General features: G+C 39.8%; 1 protein-coding gene across 1 annotated transcript in view; it reads right to left on the reverse strand.

Annotated features, from left to right (window-relative positions):
* Positions 1-1,107: 1,107 nt before the first annotated feature.
* ACTR10 (actin related protein 10) overlaps positions 1,108-20,838 on the reverse strand; it is a 78,916-nt gene continuing 59,185 nt past the window's right edge. The window contains 5 exon segments of the mRNA XM_053697320.1: positions 1,108-2,569; positions 4,786-4,987; positions 13,885-13,966; positions 14,704-14,777; positions 14,888-14,967. Coding sequence (XP_053553295.1) covers positions 2,388-2,569; positions 4,786-4,987; positions 13,885-13,966; positions 14,704-14,777; positions 14,888-14,967 — 620 coding nt within the window. The 3' untranslated portion in view covers positions 1,108-2,387.

A 20,838-nucleotide genomic window follows, 5' to 3' on the forward strand; every position in this document is an offset into this window, starting at 1 on the left:
GGTGGGGGGGGGGGGGGGGGAAGCCGTGATAGGAGGATGACCTATCCATCATTTCTGACATCAGAAATGGCTTGCAACGGATGAAGCTGGAGCTGATGGAAGATTAAAAGGTGGGGGTTTTTTTCACAACAGGAGTGAAATGTAAATTTTGATGAATTAAAGTGCCCCTGTTTATAATCTAATTTTAAAAAACCGGGCACTTTAGCATCAAAATTGACATTCAATTGCCGACAGAAGATAAAGAACTTGCTGTGTTTTATTTTTTTAATGGAAAATCCACTATAGCAGTGTTTTTCAACCAGTGTGCCGTGGCACACTAGTGTGCCATGAGAGGTCCTCAGGTGTGCCGCGGCAGACTGACAACAGTATGACATTTTTTAAAATTTTGCTCGTTTTTTATTCTGGGCCGTTTTTTTATTTTGAGTGAGATGATGACTCAAAATAGCTCGCCTCCCCGACCCGTATTCACACTTGGAAGGAACCTCCACCCACCACAACACGTGCCTAGTGCTGGCTCTACACGCAGCAGCACGCAACTCTTAGTTTGTAGGAGGCATGGCATGACAGCACAGTACAGTGTGTGTGTGTGTGTGTGTGTATATATATATGCTATATTAGGCTACAATGTGTGACTTTGTAAAATTTTGGGATGGTGGTGTGCCGCAGGATTTTTTTTATGTAAAACAGTGTGCCATGGCAAAAAAAAGGTTGAAAATCACTGCACTATAGAAAACCATCCTGCAATAATACCAGTCTCATGTTTCTGTTAGTAATCACCTTTCATTCAGCATAAATGGTGTCTGCTTTAAGCTACTGTTGCATTTCCCAAATGGTTATATTGTGCAGAAGCAATGTAATCAATACATCAGAAATGAATCAGTGTATTGCAAAATATCTGCTAAAAAAGGATTTAAAAGGATTAACAGAGCTGTTTTGTTAGAAAAAGATACAAGGTTACTCAGGCTTGGTACACATCCTTTAAAAGCCTCATGCACGTTGTTAATCTCGCTTGCTGTAGAAATGCCAGGGATCCGCATTCTATGTAATGCATTCCAGCCTCTCTGGGGTGAGTGGAAACTAACAGACAAAATAAATAATAAAAGCGCATTTCATGAGAAATTAAATTGAGAGTTTAATGTCCCTTTAAAATTAAGGAAAGTATATTTCTAGACTCCCTTTAGCCATATCAGACTACTAAATTCAGAAACCTCTCACTAAGGATTAATCATCAGTTTGGACACTTTCTCAAAGATATTGTTCAGCCTTGCCCGAGATACTTCTACACAAAGGGGCCTATTTATCAAATGTCTTGCGGACCTGATCCGACAGTGCGGATCAGGTCCGCAAGACATCGCTGAATGCGGAGAGCCCCCTGCAGACTCGCGGCCAATGTGTCTTTGTGACCGCTGCTCCATAACTTGTGTTTCTGGCGAGTCGGAAGACTCGCCAGAAACACGGGCCGTCAAACTCCATACGGAGCTTGATAGATAGGCCCCAAAATGTCTAACATCACATGGAATCACTAAAGTCAGTGGGACAGTGAGTAGAAACCATTCCATACAAACACATCACATGGAATCACTGAAGTCAGTGGGACAGTGAGTAGAAACCATTCCATACAAACACATCACATGGAATCACTGAAGTCAGTGGGGCAATGAGTAGTAAACCATTCCAAGCACTTATACATAATATATGCAGTGTAATGTAAATTGTTATAAACAAAAGGTGTTTTTAGTGCCAGTCACAATAAAAACTATACTAAAAATATAAAACCTGCAATAATACATCAATAAACCAAATACAGACTCCCCCACCCGGAGCCAAAGGATGATTTTTTTTACAAGCACAATAGAGGACCTAAATCCTTATATTGGTGTATTAATCCAAGTTTTATAATCTGTAATTTTACTTTTGGTGCTATGACTGGTAGTAGAAATGTTCACCTTCTGGCATCAGAGAGCCACATAAACTGTGCAGCGGTCTTCCATATGAATACAGAGGCGACAACGAGAGCCTCCGCTACAGAGCGGCTTTAAATCAAATGACAAAGGGGTAAGTCTTGCAGTGCTGTTCATGGACCTGGTGCTTCTGGTACAATGTGTCCGAATAACTTTATTAAACAGAGGAAAAAAGCAGAAACAGGAGAGACAAATTACTAAGTGCATATGTGGAAGTGTAGGAACGCCAGGGTATGGTAGATCTCAGCATGTACCACCCTACCTAGCCTTGGTGTGACAGACAACTACCCCGTAATGCTGTACATGCTGAACTCTGCCGAAGTTTCATAATCAAACCAAATAACATTTGTATATTTCTTTTTCTTTGCCAGAAATATGTAATAAATACAATGGTTCCACTTTACAAAGCATGAAGATTTAGATGTTTCACTTCTCCGTAGAAAATGCTCTTTTCATCAGGGGGGGGCCCGATTTGCCAACATCGAACATAATTTCTAGAGGAGGATTACTGAGGCAGCACCAGTCTGGGATACGGCCAGTTTGATAATAATATTCTTTTGAGACAGAGCGGCTTCCAAGGATGTCTTGAAGGGCTCCAAAAATTGCTCCTGTTAAAAAGAAGAAAAAAAGTGATTTTTACAATTAAATTCTCTATTTTAATGCACATTTATTAATGCGAACATAAAGCATTACCTGTAAGAACTAAAATATGGAAATCGTGATATCACACCCTTCTGCTTTATCCACAGATATTAAAGGGACATTGTCACGAAGGCCTCATGATTTTAGGGGTTAACTTCTCTGTGTGCTATATATTTACTTTTTTTCAGAGGATGTGTCCCTGTGTATTTTCCTTAAAAACCAGACCTCTAAATAGCTTGTAAGCTTCACTGGAGAAAACTTTATTGTCTAAGGTCAGTTTTTTACGGCCCCAACGTAACGCAGAAAGTGATGAAAGACAGTGTCTCTATCCTTAGGTCAATTAAGGAAGGTTTATGGTTGGATTTTTCTAGATATTAGTACTTTAAGGACATCTCTTACGCTAGACATGTCATGTTTGATATCAAAATAATCCTCATGATGTCATAAAGGGATAACTAGCATGGATACATGTTCTGTATGGCATAACAACAAAGTTGTTCTATACTTGCAGCAAAGGATTCAGAGTTTTTATGACCTGCCATACACATGGTTACTCTATTTGCCCACTCTGGGTCAAGAAATCTGATCTCAGAGAGAAGTATATAGAAAACAGATTATAATTTTGTAATTCTACATAGGAACCTGCTGAAACAAGGGGTCTGACCAATCTCCATTCCATTTCTTCAGGTAAAGTTATAGGTTCTGTTATTTTCTCCTTTTTGTTTTAAAACGGTTTGCTGTGTGTAATTGTTTGCTAACTTTTTTTTAATATATAAATATGCACTGTGACTATTTTTTTACTCATAATAAATGTTCCTTTATTGAGGTTTTGCCTTTGTGTATTATTTGAACCATGTTACTGAAAGAGACTGGTAATAATAAATTGTGTTTTGGGATTTTGTGAGTCTGGGTTTTTCCTTAATATTTCCCATATAATAATCTTAGCTGGTAGCATCAGAGATAGTTCAGTGTGGGTGGTATAAAAGGGGAGCTGGGCATTTTTCTAAGGTCAAGTACAGACTAGATAGTGTTTGTTAACCCTTGCACCCACTGAACTAAGTCAGTCACAGGCTTGCCTGGAGTGGCTAGGTTATGAGAAACTGGTTAAGGTGGAAAGGATCAGTTTCCATTTCTGCGTCAAACTGGAGCAGGGTTGGTTAATTCAATAGGTAAAGTTAATCCAGTTTGGCACAGTAATGGAAAATGAGTAGTAGGTGACAGCAAAAAAACCTATTTATTATGTTTTACATAGACAGAAAAATATGTTAACCCTGTATATGTCAGACATGATTAGGCAAAATAGTTCAGACAAAGCAAAGAAAACATTGCTATTATTAAACGGATTTCTTTCTCTTCATGCTCTTAGGAAAAGGAGCTAAATTTTAACAAAGAAGACCAAGGGGTCAATTTATGAAGGTGCGGACGGACACGATACGCTGTATCGTATCATGTCCGCTACACATTGATGAATGTTGACAGCATACGCTCATTCTGGTGAATTGCTGGTGCAATGCTGCCTCCTGCAGATTTGGCCGCTAGCAGGGGGTGTCAATCAACCCGATCGTATCCGATCAGGCTGATTTCTGTCCACCACATCAGAGGTGGCGGACAAGTTAAGGGACCGCGGTCTTAGGACCGCTGCTTCTCAACTTCCCCTTCAGGCGAACCTGAAGCGGAGTGGGTCGGAAGCAGCATTCGTTGCTTCATAAATCGACCCCCAAGAGTGAGTTAAATTTGATAAGTAAATCATACATATGCGCATCTGGTCAGTGATAGTTGCACAGTAGAGGAATGTGCCTAAGAACACTGCAGCATGAGAAATGCATTTGTTCCACATATCTCCCTTATACTAAGGAGAGTTATATCCAGCCATACATAGGAAACTGCTCTGATTCGCTGGTGGACCAATCAGAAGTGGCAGTTGCACAGCTGGCTCATCTGATTGGCTCACTGACTGTTTTCACTTGGGACCAACAGTTCTTTGCAGTTTCCAAGCAGTACTTTAAAAGGGATTAAACACATAGACTTGCAGTTTGGTTGTGCTAAAATGACATGATCTAACAAATGACAGAATATACTTTTTTGCACTATAATACAAACAGATACCACGCATACAGCCAGCTGGTTGATGTGTTTTGAGTATTTACTAGAGGGGCATTTTCATATGTAATGGTTCTCTTACCTCCCAGCCAGGCCACACAGTTCGGCATTGCAGGCGGGTTGTGGATCTTGAAGGTTTTAGTTGCAAGAGATTCTTTATATTTTGGCTTCTCTGCCAGATAGCGTATCTCGGCCACGAGACGGTGAAGGAATCCTGGTAACATTACAGTACCCCCAACAACAACAATGTTTTCAGCCAGCTGCTTTCTGGTGTCTATTGGGCACTGGTAAGAAGAACAGATGAAGGTTACATCATAATTCAAACCTCTTTTTATTGAAATGTACTTCTTTCCCTATTTAGAATTGAGCTAGGCAATGCATTACAATAATGCTATAGGCGCAGTTGCAAGTCCTATAAATTACATAGACACAACACATTTCCTTCTGAAGTCTGCTTGCTACTCCAATCCATTTTCTTCTTTTTTTAATACACAATATACACAAATACACAATAAACAACAAACACAACACTGTCAACAGAAATATATCAATATAAATAAGTGTGTGTGTGTCACTAATGAACACCTTGACCTTGGTCTAGGCTAAGGGAGTTCTAAGGTGGAATTTCAGAGTCCATTTCATATTCCACACCTGCATTTTTACCAGATTAATATGCTGGGCCCAAATCTCATTAAAGGGACAGTCAACACCAGAATTATTGTTTAAAAAGATAGATAATCCCTTTATTACCCATTCCCCAGTTTTGCATAACCAGCACGGTTATATTAATACACTGTTTACCTCTGTGATTAACTTGTATCTAAGCCTTTTCTGTCAGCCCCCTGATCACGTGACATTTTATTTATTATCTATGACTTGCATTTTAGCCAATTAGTGCAGTGTCATCCACAAGCCACGGGCGTGAGCACAATGTTATCTATATGGCTCACATGAACTAGCTCTCCCCTGTTGTGAAAAGCAATTAAAAAAGCATGTGATAAGAGGTGGCCTTAGAAATCATCATGAGAATACCAAGAAAACAAAGCAAAATTGGAAAGTTGTTTAAAATGACATACCCTATTTGAAACATGAAAATTTTGGACTTGACTGTCCCTTTAACAGCTCTTCAAAAGCACCCAAACGTAATTTTTTAACAAAGAACTGCCGTATAGAAGCTGCCACCATTGTTGTATGGCTCTGTCAATCAATGTGGTAGCTGCCTCCAGTTCAGGCAAGTTACCCATCATAAAAGGCGTGCAAAACAACCGTGCTTTCCAATTTGTATTGAACTAAACAGTTACTATCAGCAGAATAGAAAGGTTACAGTAAAAATCAAACCTATTTCCAGGGCAAATGCAATATTCATTTAACTTATGGTGAAAATAAAAGTTAACCAGAGAACTTTGGGTAGGATATGCAAACTAAATATGCATCATCTGACAATTCCCCCCTATCACTTTGTTCAGCCAAAGCAAGAATTTGCATCTTACTCAGAGTTCTTTGGTTTATTTTTTACTCACAACTTAGAAGACAAATGACAGCATGGTGTCACTGCTGGAGGGTCATGTCAGACTAATGTCATTGATTTATTGGACTATGTAACTAAATTAATAGACCAGGGAGGAGCCGTAGATGTTGCATATCTAGACTTTAGCAAAACATCTGACACTGTCCCCCACAACCAACGTATTCACAAAATGTTTTGCTTTGGAGTAGATGCTAAGATTGTTAAGTGGGTAGAATGCTGGCTTAAAAGAAGGCAGAGGGTTTTAATTAATGGAGTACATTCAAATGAGGGGTCAGTTACTAGTGGTGTTCCCCAAATGTCAGTTCTTGGGCCTGTTTTGTTTAACATGTTCATAAGTGATATTGGAAGTGGGCTTAAAGGGAAGGTTTGCTTGTTTGCTGATGATACAAAAACTTGTTAGAGGCGATGTTGTAGGAGGGGTTAATCAAATGAACAGCAATATTAAAAAAAAACCCTGGAGGAATGGGCAAATAAATGGGATCTAAAATGTAACTAATACCAAGAACAAAATTATCAAAAATCCAAAAGCCAATTATAGTCTGAATAGTACTTCACTGACTATAACTAAAGAGGAACGGGACTTGGGAATTATTTCAGATGATTTAAAATTTGGTACACAATGCAGCAGTGCCGCCAGTAAGGTCAGTCGAATACTTGGTTGCATTGGAAGAGGTATTAGTAGCAGAAATAGCAAGGTTCTTATGCCACTTTACAGATAATTAGTTAGGCCAAATCTGGAATACTGTGTACAGTTGTGGAGACCACATCTCCAAAATGATATAAATAAACTAGAAGCGATTCAAAGAAGGGCTACTAAATGGTACATGGTCTAATATATAAAATGTACAAAAACAGAATTTATGCTTACCTGATAAATTACTTTCTCCAACGGTGTGTCCGGTCCACGGCGTCATCCTTACTTGTGGGAATATCTCTTCCCCAACAGGAAATGGCAAAGAGTCCCAGCAAAGCTGGCCATATAGTCCCTCCTAGGCTCCGCCCACCCCAGTCATTCGACCGACGGACAGGAGGAAAAAATAGGAGAAACCATAGGGTGTCGTGGTGACTGTAGTTAAAGAAAATAATTCATCGGACCTGATTAAAAAACCAGGGCGGGCCGTGGACCAGACACACCGTTGGAGAAAGTAATTTATCAGGTAAGCATAAATTCTGTTTTCTCCAACATTGGTGTGTCCCGTCCATGGCGTCATCCTTACTTGTGGGAACCAATACCAAAGCTTTAGGACACGGATGAAGGGAGGGAGCAAATCAGGTCACCTAAACGGAAGGCACCACGGCTTGCAAAACCTTTCTCCCAAAAATAGCCTCCGAAGAAGCAAAAGTATCAAATTTGTCAAATTTGGCAAAAGTGTGCAGAGAAGACCAAGTCGCTGCCTTACATATCTGATCAACAGAAGCCTCGTTCTTGAAGGCCCATGTGGAAGCTACAGCCCTAGTGGAGTGAGCTGTGATTCTTTCAGGAGGCTGCCGTCCTGCAGTCTCATAAGCCAATCGGATGATGCTTTTAAGCCAAAAGGAAAGAGAGGTAGAAGTTGCTTTTTGACCTCTCCTTTTACCAGAATAGACGACAAACAGAGAAGAAGTTTGTCTGAACTCTTTTGTAGCTTCTAAGTAGAACTTTAGAGCACGGACTACATCTAAATTGTGTAGCAAATGTTCCTTCTTTGAAACTGGATTCGGACACAAAGAAGGTACAACTATCTCCTGATTAATATTTTTGTTGGAAACAACCTTTGGTAAAAAACCAGGCTTAGTACGCAGAACAACCTTATCTGAATGGAACACCAGATAGGGTGGAGTACACTGTAGAGCAGATAACTCAGAAACTCTTCTAGCAGAAGAAATAGCAACCAAAAACAAAACTTTCCAAGATAACAACTTAATATCTATGGAATGTAAAGGTTCAAAACGGAACCCCTTGAAGAACTGAAAGAACTAGATTTAAACTCCAGGGAGGAGTCAAAGGTCTGTAAACAGGCTTGATCCTAACCAAAGCCTGAACAAATGCTTGAACATCTGGCACAACTGCCAGTCGTTTGTGTAGTAAGACAGATAAAGCAGAAATCTGTCCCTTTAGAGAACTCGCAGATAATCCTTTATCCAAACCTTCTTGTAGAAAGGAAAGAATCCTAGGAATCTTTATCTTATTCCATGGGAATCCCTTGGATTCACACCAGCAGATATATCTTTTCCATATTTTATGGTAAATCTTTCTAGTTACCGGTTTTCTGGCTTGAACCAGAGTATCTATCACGGAATCTGAAAACCCACGCTTTGATAGAATCAAGCGTTCAATCTCCAAGCCGTCAGCTGGAGGGAGACCAGATTTGGATGTTCGAATGGACCCTGAACAAGAAGGTCCTGTCTCAAAGGTAGCTTCCATGGTGGAACCGATGACATATTCACCAGGTCTGCATACCAAGTCCTGCGTGGCCACGCAGGAGCTATTAAGATCACCGATGCCCTCTCCTGTTTGATCCTGGCTACCAGCCTGGGAATAAGAGGAAACGGTGGAAACACATAAGCTAGGTTGAAGGTCCAAGGCGCTACTAGTGCATCCACTAGAGTCGCCTTGGGATCCCTGGATCTGGACCCGTAGCAAGGAACCTTGAAGTTCTGACGAGACGCCATCAGATCCATATCTGGAATGCCCCATAGTTGCGTCAACTGGGCAAAGATCTCCGGGTGGAGTTCCCACTCCCCCGGATGGAATGTCTGACGACTCAAATAATCCGCTTCCCAGTTTTCCACACCTGGGATGTGGATCGCAGATAGGTGGCAGGAGTGATTCTCCGCCCATTGTATTATTTTGGTCACTTCTTTCATCTCCAGGGAACTCCTTGTTCCCCCCTGATGATTGAGATACGCAACAGTCGTCATGTTGTCTGATTGGAACCTTATGAATCTGGCCTTTGCTAGCTGAGGCCAAGCCCTGAGAGCATTGAATATCGCTCTTAGTTCCAGAATGTTTATCGGGAGAAGAGACTCTTCCCGAGACCCCAGTCCCTGAGCTTTCAGGGATTCCCAGACCGCGCCCCAGCCCACTAGGCTGGCGTCGGTCGTGACGATGACCCACTCTGGACTGCGGAAGCTCATTCCCTGGGATAGGTGATCCTGAGTTAGCCACCAACGGAGTGAGTCTCTGGTCTTCTGATCTACTTGAATCACTGGAGACAAGTCTGTATAGTCCCCATTCCACTGTTTCAGAGCAATCGATTTTGCCCATAAAAGTGTCTACCAGTTTTATAGCCCATATTAAGCCCTTTATTCTGCTTGAGACTAAGAAAATGGCTTACCGGTCCCCATGAGGGGAAATGACAGCCTTCCAGCATTACACAGTCTTGTTAGAAATATGGCTAGGCATACCTTAAGCAGAAAAATCTGCTAACTGTTTCCCCCAACTGAAGATACTTCATCTCAACAGTCCTATGTGGAAACAGCAAAGGATTTTAGTTACTGTCTGCTAAAATCATCTTCCTCTCACAAACAGAATTCTTCATCTTTTTCTGTTTCAGAGTAAATAGTACATACCAGCACTATTTTAAAATAACAAACTCTTGATAGTAGAATAAAAAACTACAACTAAACACCACATACTCTTAACCATCTCCGTGGAGATGTTGCCTGTGCAACGGCAAAGAGAATGACTGGGGTGGGCGGAGCCTAGGAGGGACTATATGGCCAGCTTAGCGGCATCTAAAATAAAAGAGTTAGCCAACTTAAGTGCGTGAACTCTGTCCATAACCTCCTCATATGGAGTCTCTCTACTGAGCGACTTTTCTAGTTCCTCGAACCAGAACCACGCTGCTGTAGTGACAGGAACAATGCACGAAATGGGTTGAAGAAGGTAACCTTGCTGTATAAAAATCTTTTTAAGCAAACCCTCCAATTTTTTATCCATAGGATCTTTGAAAGCACAATTATCCTCGATAGGAATAGTAGTGCGCTTGTTTAGAGTAGAAACTGCCCCCTCGACCTTAGGGACTGTCTGCCATAAGTCCTTTCTGGGGTCGACCATAGGAAATAATTTCTTAAATATAGGAGGGGGAACAAAAGGTATGCCGGGCTTCTCCCATTCCTTATTCACTATGTCCGCCACCCGCTTGGGTATAGGAAAAGCGTCGGGGTGCACCGGAACCTCTAGGAACTTGTTCATCTTGCATAATTTTTCTGGAATGACCAGGTTGTCACAATCATCCAGAGTAGATAACACCTCCTTAAGCAGTGCGCTGAGATGTTCTAATTTAAATTTAAATGTCACAACATCAGGTTCAGCCTGTTGGGAAATTTTTCCTGAATCTGAAATTTCCCCATCTGACAAAACCTCCCTCATGGCCCCTTCAGATTGGTGTGAGGGTATGACAGAACAATTATCATCAGCGCCCTCCTGCTCTTCAGTGTTTAAAACAGAGCAATTGCGCTTTCTCTGATATGCAGGCATTTTGGATAAAATATTTGCTATGGAGTTATCCATTACAGCCGTCAATTGTTGCATGGTAATAAGCATTGGCACACTAGAAGTACTAGGGGCCTCCTGCGTGGGCAAAACTGGTGTAGACACAGAAGGAGATGATGTAGAACCATGTCTACTCCCTTCATCAGATGAATCATCTTGGGCAACTTCATTATCTGTGACAGTACTGTCCTTACTTTGTTTGGACGCTTTGGCACAATTATCACATAATTTAGAAGGGGGAGACACATTGACTTTCATACATATAGAACATAGCTTATCTGAAGGCACAGACATGTTAAAACAGGCTTAAACTTGTCAGTAAAACACAAAAACCGTTTTAAAACAAAACCGTTACTGTCTCTTTAAATTTTAAACAGAGCACACTTTATTACTGAATATGTGAAAAAATATGAAGGAATTGTTCAAAATTTACCAAAATTTCACCACAGTGTCTTAAAGAATTAAAAGTATTGCACACCAATTTTCAGAGCTTTAACCCTTAAAATAACGGAACCGGAGCCGGTTACAGTTTTAACCCCTCTACAGTCCCAGCTACAGCCTTTGCTGCGACTCTACCAAGCCCAGAGGGGAATACGATACCAAATGACGCCTTCTAGGAACTTTTCCAACTATTTTCAGGTCCTCACACATGCATCTGCATGTCTTGCTCTCAAAAACAACTGCGCAGTAATGGCGCGAAAATGAGGCTCAGCCTACAACTGGGAAGGCCCTTCCTGACTGGAAAAGGTGTCTAACATAGTGCCTGACGTTAAAAAAGCGTTCCCCAAGTTTATAAATGTGAAATACCAGCATAAACATGTATAAAATGCCCAAATAAAGCAATCGATTTTGCCCATAAAAGTGTCTACCAGTTTTATAGCCCATATTAAGCCCTATATTCTGCTTGAGACTAAGAAAATGGCTTACCGGTCCCCATGAGGGGAAATGACAGCCTTCCAGCATTACACAGTCTTGTTAGAAATATGGCTAGTCATACCTTAAGCAGAAAAATCTGCTAACTGTTTCCCCCAACTGAAGTTACTTCATCTCAACAGTCCTATGTGGAAACAGCAATCGATTTTAGTTACTGTCTGCTAAAATCATCTTCCTCCCACAAACAGAATTCTTCATCTTTTTCTGTTTCAGAGTAAATAGTACATACCAGCACTATTTTAAAATAACAAACTCTTGATAGTAGAATAAAAAACTACAACTAAACACCACATACTCTTAACCATCTCCGTGGAGATGTTGCCTGTGCAACGGCAAAGAGAATGACTGGGGTGGGCGGAGCCTAGGAGGGACTATATGGCCAGCTTTGCTGGGACTCTTTGCCATTTCCTGTTGGGGAAGAGATATTCCCACAAGTAAGGATGACGCCGTGGACCGGACACACCAATGTTGGAGAAAGAAGACTCTATGGTCTAAATATGTATAGTTTAGAGCAGGGGTCGCCAACCTTCTGGACCTTAGGGACCACTAAACTCACAATTTTGAATTCCGTGGACCACTTACTTTTTTTTAAAGCGGTACAAACCTCTGTAATATGTATGTATATATAATTATATATATATACACACACACATATATATATATATATATATATATATATATATATATATATATACACACACACACACACACACACACACAGTATATAGAGATACATGTATATGTATATACTGTGTATATATATATATATATATATATATATATATACACATACATACACACACACATACTGTACATAACTAGTATAACCATAGCTAAGTTTACATTATGTATATATTTACACATTTTTAAGAATTATTTTTTGGAATTAATTAATTGAATGACAGAACTGAGAGAATACTTCCAAATGACAGATGAAGGGTGAGTGCCAACTTTTGAGCTGGAAACAGAGGGGCAGAAAGTGGGGAAAAAAAAGAATTATGTTTAAAAAGGACCACAAGACTTCCAAGTTACCTCCCCATTTAGGAATTATTCAAAACTACTTATGATCATGGACAGACATTGGAGTCATAAATTAAGTTTATATCAGAAAGCTCTCAATATGGATGTGAGCTAACCATGACTGACGTTACTGGCAATTACTATAATACTGGTGGGATATGGCTGATCTGCTGGATGGCAATTACTGGAATTCAGGTGAAATGGCTTTGTGAGCAGGAAAATTATTAGAATGAAAAATAATTAATATTTAATTTAAAAAAAAAGGAAGATGAAGAGGAGGAAGACAAACAGTGATGTAAGTCCATCTGAAAGAATTAGGAAAACTACTACAAAGAGACAGGTAAGCGGAAGAAAATAAATGAAATGTAAGAGAATTTTTGTTTTTAAGATTTTCTGTTTTTATATACTTTAATTCCACTATTTTAAGCCAAGACTATACCAACCTCTACTGGCTTTCGAATGGAAGCATCTTCCTCTGAGCAGTTTGCCGGCAGGAGGAGTTAAAAATACAATCTACGTAAGTTGCGTAGTTCTATGCAACATGCGTAGGGAGATTGTAATTTAACTCCTCCATCGGTTTTCACTGATGTCCAGCCAGGCACTGTAGGGAGCTGCAGCACAACATCATCAGAGGAGATTAATTCCTGCTTGATGGTGTCAACGACCACCAATACCAAGGACCACTGGTTGGCGACCGTTGGTTTAGAGGATAGAAGGAAAAGAGGTGGCATGACAGAAACCTTAAAATATATGAAGGGACTTAAAAGTGGATGCTGAAAGAATTTTCCACATTTTTTTTTTTACCAGAACAAGGGGTCACAATCTTAAGTTAGAAAGTATCAGATTCAGAAAAATGTGAGGAAACAGTTGGTTTTTTTTACAGAAAGGGTGGTGGATTAATTGAATAAACTTCCAATTGAGATGGTAAACAAAAGACTGTAAAATAATTGAAAACTACCTGGGACCTGCATAAGGCTATTCTGTTAAATAAGTATAAGTAATATGGGTAGACTTGATGGGCATTTTTGGTGCTGGAAGAAATATACAGCAAAACATGCTTTTATTTAAAACTATAATGTACTCATGCATATTTCAGTATTGACTATTATAGCCCATTAATGTAAGTTAAAGCTACAGCGGTTTTAAAATTACGTTAAATTCAGCTCATTACAATGTTAAATAATTTATAATAAAGAAATGCAAATATTATGAAATTCTGGTACCTGCACAAGGGAATCCAGAATCAGAGTAGCGACAGACTGTTCTTCATTGTCCTGTTCGAAGAGTAACTCAACAACTGAATCTCTAAGGAAAATGGAGTAAAAAACAAAGTTTAAATATAAAGCAACACAGAAAACTGTTTATATTAATATATGAAGTTTTCCTCCAAAATTTTAATGCATTCAAGAGGGTAATTTATAATGTATTACAGGGACATGAAACACAGCATTTTTCTTTCATGATTCAGATAGAGAATATCATTTTAAACTACATTCCAATTAACTTCTATTATCTAATTTGCTTCATTCTTCAGATATCCTTTGATGAAGAAATAACAATGCACGTGGGTGAGCCAATCACACAAGGCTCTATGTGCAGCCACCAATCAGAAGCTACTGAAAGTATTAAGATATGTTTTTTTAACAAAGGATATCAGGAGAATGAATCAAACTAGATAATAGAAGTAAATTGGAAAGTTGTTTAAAATTGCTTGCGCTTTCTAAATCATGAAAGAAAAACTTTGGTTTTCATGTCCCTTTAATTCTTGTATAAAATTGTTGCAGTTCGTCAATAGACTGAATTGTCATTTGCAGCCAGTGAGCAATCTGTCCCTAGGGATGGGGTCTGCACCAACATGCTTTACTGTTCATTTCCAATTTTACTTTTTAAGTTCAAGATTAATTTTCCATGCAGAGCTCTGAACATAAATTATCTTTATATACCGGTTATTATAATATACTTACAAGTGAGTATAATTTTATTAGTTTTTAAATACATTTTATTTGCCTTTTTTTTTCTTCAAAATGCTTTTAACGTCTAACCTAATAGATCCATTAACGTGCAATATATTTTGTCCATCCAAAGGGTAGTCCACATCTGGAGGTGGAATAGGACGCTGTAAATAAAGATACAGATCATGACTAAAGCATATGATCAGTGTCAGAGGATTACGTGTGCGTAGCTGATGGGCCAGTTTTACTTGGGATTTAAATAACAGTGCCTTACCTCTGCATTTCCATCTATGTTAAACTTGGCAGCCTGAATATTTAGTCCGCGCTGGAGATCGCTCACAAAACAGAGGCGTACTACAAAAACAAAAAGCAGATATTTCCTACAGCAACAGCCACTTAACACCCATGAAAGGACTTGTCTTGAATATTATAAAGTAATTGTTTCAGTCTAAGGCTCGATTACTATATGGTATAGGATAGGGTATTGTATAAAGTCTCCATGAACAAAACAACCAGGGCTACATCACTACGTTATAATGTGCGTGACGAAGAAAATAGGACAGGGGAGTAGTATGCAGATAGCCACAATAATACACAGCTACCCAGATGGAATGGTAACACATTCTCTAAAATAAACAACTAAATTTCCATATTTCTTAAAGGAACAAGGTCAGGTTTAATCTTTCATGATTCAGTTAGGTCATGCCGTTTTAAATACACAAAACTGCAATTAATGCTGCCATGGTCCTGAGTATATCTAGATATGTTCTTCAACAAAATACACCAAAAGAACAAAGTAAATTTGATAACAGAAGCAAATTGTAAATCAGTTTTTTCTTTTTTAATTGCATGCTCTATATGAATCATATGACTATTTAATTTGATATAAGTAAAACCCAGTGAGTGCTCTCTGAGCTCTAAAGTATTGTAGGGGATTAGATTTGAAAAAAGAATTTGATATGTAGTTCTGAAGCCTCGTTTGCACCTGTAGCTTTATAACTTACAGTGCACTGCGCACACCTTGCTGGGACCTTTACTTATTTTATTCAATTTATGTGAAACGTGGGAGCGACTCAAACTATTTTATGTATCCAGAGAAGTACTTTATGTATATTTAGTATTGATACAATAAGTAGCGAGCTAGCAGAAGTGACATCTTAGAAGCGATAGTGCCCTGGGATTTGTCAGCCCTCCACTGTTAATTTAGTACAACAACGAGATGTGTGACCAACAAGCAACTGACCGTAACCCACATCACACACTATTTTATACACCATTACATACACTATTCTTATATACACCATTATATACACTATTAATATATACACCATTATATACACTATTATATTATACACCATTACATACACTATTATATACACTATTATTATATATACACCATTACATACACTATTATATACACTATTATTATATATACACCATTACATACACTATTATATACACTATTATTATATATACACCATTACATACACTATTATATACACTATTATTATATATACACCATTACATACACTATTATATACACTATTACATACACTATTATATACACTATTATTATATATACACCATTACATACACTATTATTATATACACCATTACATACACTATTATTATATACACCATTACATACACTATTATTATATACACCATTACATACACTATTATTATATACACTATTAATATATACACCATTATTATATACACCATTATTATATACACCATTATTATATACACCATTACATACACCATTATATACACTATTATTATATACACCATTACATACACTATTATTATATACACCATTATATACACACCATTATATACACACCATTATATACACACCATTATATTCACCATTACATACACTATTATATACACTATTATTATTACAGTAACCTCCCCCCTCAAAACAATTCCGGAGATACTTACCGAGCTAGACAACTTCGGGAAGTTTTCTAATTTCCTTGTCAATAAACATAAATCCGAAATACTAAACATTACACTCTCAAATTCCAAATTCAAATCTTTATCTACAATCTGCCCACTCCGGCTGAAAACAGACTCAATTAAATACCTGGGGATTCACATTTCCCCCAGTCAGACGACACTCTTTGATAAAAACTATAACGCACTACTCCTTAACACGCAACGTGACCTTAAAACATGGGCAAACAAACCCCTGTCCTGGTGGGGATGAATACAGGCCATAAAGATGACCACATTACCTAGAGTTTTGTATATACTACAGGCTTTACCACTCTATATCCCTAGATGATATATGACCCGACTTCAAAATAGTATAAACATGTTTGTATGGGGAAGGTGTAGACCCAGAATCAATAGAGACACAATGCACAGACCAACCCTATATGGAGGACTGGGTCTTCCCAGGATAGAGGATTATTACCTAGTGGTGACATTACAGAGAGTGCTGGATTGGCACAGGAAGAAGGAACATAAAGCGTGGGTAACAATAGAGTCACACATATTAAAAGCACCTCTGGTACATGCCCTATGCTGGGTGCCGAATGATCTCAGACCACCTCAGTGTCAACACCTCGACATACATAAACAGCTTTTCTAAAAACTGGGACCATATAATTGCTACTAGGCCACATATCTCTACTAGAAGATCCCCTTTATTCCCAATTGCATTAAACATAGAAATGGTAGGTGGCCTTGACAAAGGTTATAAAAGACTCACTGAATGGGACTACACAATTCCACTATTCAACTTCACAGAAGCAGGTAAACTTTTGGAGAGAGACAAACTAATTAACATAGCTGATGGGAGATTTACCAAATGGCTGAAAAAACACAATTTATGCTTACCTGATAAATTTATTTCTCTTGTGGTGTATCCAGTCCACGGATCATCCATTACTTGTGGGATATTCTCATTCCCAACAGGAAGTTGCAAGAGGACCCACAGCAAAGCTGTTATATAGCTCCTCCCCTTCCTACCATATCCAATCATTCGACCGAAAACAAGCAGAGAAAGGAGAAACCATAAGGTGCAGTGGTGACTGTAGTTTGAATTTAAAAATACCTGCCTTAAAATGACAGGGCGGGCCGTGGACTGGATACACCACAAGAGAAATAAATTTATCAGGTAAGCATAAATTGTGTTTTCTCTTGTAAGGTGTATCCAGTCCACGGATCATCCATTACTTGTGGGATACCAATACCAAAGCTAAAGTACACGGATGAAGGGAGGGACAAGGCAGGTACTTAAATGGAAGGTACCACTGCCTGTAAAACCTTTCTCCCAAAAATAGCCTCCGAAGAAGCAAAAGTATCAAATTTGTAGAATTTTGAAAAGGTATGAAGCGAAGACCAAGTCGCCGCCTTGCAAATCTGTTCAACAGAAGCCTCATTTTTAAAGGTCCATGTGGAAGCCACAGCTCTAGTAGAATGAGCTGTAATCCTTTCAGGAGGCTGCTGGCCAGCAGTCTCAAAAGCTAAGCGTATTATACTCCTTAGCCAAAAAGAAAGAGAAGTTGCCGAAGCCTTTTGGCCTCTCCTCTGTCCAGAGTAGACAACAAAGAAGATGTTTGACGAAAATCTTTAGTAGCTTGTAAGTAAAACTTTAAAGCACGAACCACGTCCAGATTATGTAATAGACGTTCCTTCTTCGAAGAAGGATTAGGACACAAGGATGGAACAACAATCTCTTGATTGAAATTCTTATTAGATACCACCTTAGGTAAAAACCCAGGTTTGGTACGCAGGACTACCTTATCAGAATGAAAAATCAGATAAGGAGAATCACATTGTAAGGCAGATAACTCGGAGACTCTACAAGCCGAGGAAATAGCTACCAAAAAAAGGACTTTCCAAGATAAAAGTTTGATATCTATGGAATGAAGAGGTTCAAACGGAACTCCTTGAAGAACCTTAAGAACCAAATTTAAGCTCCATGGTGGAGCAACAGGTTTAAACACAGGCTTGATTCTGACTAAAGCCTGACAAAATGGCTGAACGTCTGGAACATCTGCCAGACGCTTGTGTAAAAGAATATAGACAGAGCAGAAATCTGTCCCTTTAAGGAACTAGCTGACAAACCTTTTTCCAAGCCTTCTTGGAGAAAAGATAATATCCTAGGAATCCTGACCTTACTCCATGAGTAACCCTTGGATTCACACCAATAAAGATATTTACGCCATATTTTATGGTAAATTTTCCTGGTGACAGGCTTTCGTGCCTGTATTAAGGTATCAATGACTGACTCGGAGAAGCCACGCTTTGATAAAATCAAGCGTTCAATCTCCGTGCAGTCAGTCTCAGAGAATTAGATTTGGATGGTGGAAAGGACCCTGAAGTAGAAGGTCCTGTTTCAGAGGCAGAGTCCATGGTGGAAAGGATGACAAGTCCACTAGATCTGCATACCAGGTCCTGCGTGGCCACGCAGGCGCTATTAAAATCACTGATGCTCTCTCCTGCTTTATCTTGGCAATCAGTCGAGGGAGCAGAGGAAACGGTGGAAACACATAAGCCAGGTTGAAAGACCAGGGCGCTGCCAGAGCATCTATCAGCGTCGCCCTGGGGTCCCTGGACCTGGATCCGTAACAAGGAAGCTTGGCGTTCTGTCGAGACGCTATGAGATCCAGTTCTGGTTTGCCCCAGCGATGAATCACTTGTGCAAACACCTCCGGATGGAGTTCCCACTCCCCCGGATGAAAAGTCTGTCGACTTAGAAAATCCGCCTCCCAGTTCTCTACACCTGGGATATGGATAGCTGATAGGTGGCAGGAGTGAATCTCCGCCCAGCGAATTATCTTTGAGACTTCTAACATCGCTTGGGAACTTCTTGTTCCCCCTTGATGGTTGATGTAAGCCACAGTCGTGATGTTGTCCGACTGAAATCTGATGTACCTCAGAGTTGCTAACTGAGGCCAAGCCTGAAGAGCATTGAATATCGCTCTTCCAGAATATTTATTGAGCCTTCAGTTGAGGGGACAAATCTGTGTAATCCCCGTTCCACTGACTGAGCATGCATAGTTGCAGCGGTCTGAGATGTAAGCGTGCAAACGGTACTATGTCCATTGCCGCTACCATTAAGCTGATTACTTCCATACACTGAGCCACCGAAGGGTGCGGAATGGAATGAAGAACCCGGCAGGAATTTAGAAGCTTTGATAACCTGGACTCCGTCAGGTAAATTTTCATTTCTACAGAATCTATCAGAGTCCCTAGAAGGAAACTCTTGTGAGTGGGGATAGAGAACTCTTTTCCTCGTTCACTTTCCACCCATGCGACCTCAGAAATGCCAGTACTACGTCCGTATGAGACTTGGCAATTTGGAAGTTTGACGCCTGTATCAGGATGTCGTCTAAATAAGGGGCTACTGCTATGCCCCGCGGCCTTAGGACCGCCAGAAGGGACCCTAGAACCTTCGTGAAGATTCTTGGGGCTGTAGCTAACCCAAAGGGAAGAGCTACAAACTGGTAATGCCTGTTTAGAAAGGCAAACCTGAGAAACTGATGATGATCTTTGTGTATCGGAATGTGAAGATAAGCATCCTTTAGATCCACTGTAATCATATATTGACCCTCCTGGATCATAGGCAGGATGGTACGGATAGTTTCCATCTTGAATGATGGAACCCTGAGGAATTTGTTTAAGATCTTTAGATCCAAAATTGGTCTGAATGTTCCCTCTTTTTTGGGAACCACAAACAGATTTGAGTAAAAACCCTGTCCTTGTTCCTCTTTTGGAACTGGATGGATCACTCCCATAACTAGGAGGTCTCGTACACAGTGTAAGAATGCCTCTCTCTTTATCTGGTTTGCAGATAATTGTGAAAGGTGAAATCTCCCTTCTGGGGGAGAAGCTTTGAAGTCCAGAAGATATCCCTGGGATATAATTTCCAGCGCCCAGGGATCCTGAACATCTCTTGCCCACGCCTGGGCGAAAAGTGAAGTCTGCCCCCCACTAGATCCGTTACTGGATAGGGGGCCGTTCCTTCATGCTGTCTTAGAGGCAGCAGCAGGTTTTTTTAGCCTGCTTACCTTTTTTCCAGGTCTGGTTTGACCTCCAGACCGCCTTGGCTTGAGCAACAGTTCCCTCTTGTCTTGCATTAGAGGAGGTTGATGCCGCACTTGCCTTGAAGTTTCGAAAGGCACGAAAATTAGACTGTTTGGCCCTGGATTTGGACCTGTCCTGAGGAAGGGCATGACCTTTTCCTCCAGTGATATCAGCAATAAT

This window comes from Bombina bombina, chromosome 1 (genome assembly GCF_027579735.1).
Source record: "Bombina bombina isolate aBomBom1 chromosome 1, aBomBom1.pri, whole genome shotgun sequence".
In the NCBI taxonomy this organism is placed as follows: domain Eukaryota; kingdom Metazoa; phylum Chordata; class Amphibia; order Anura; family Bombinatoridae; genus Bombina; species Bombina bombina.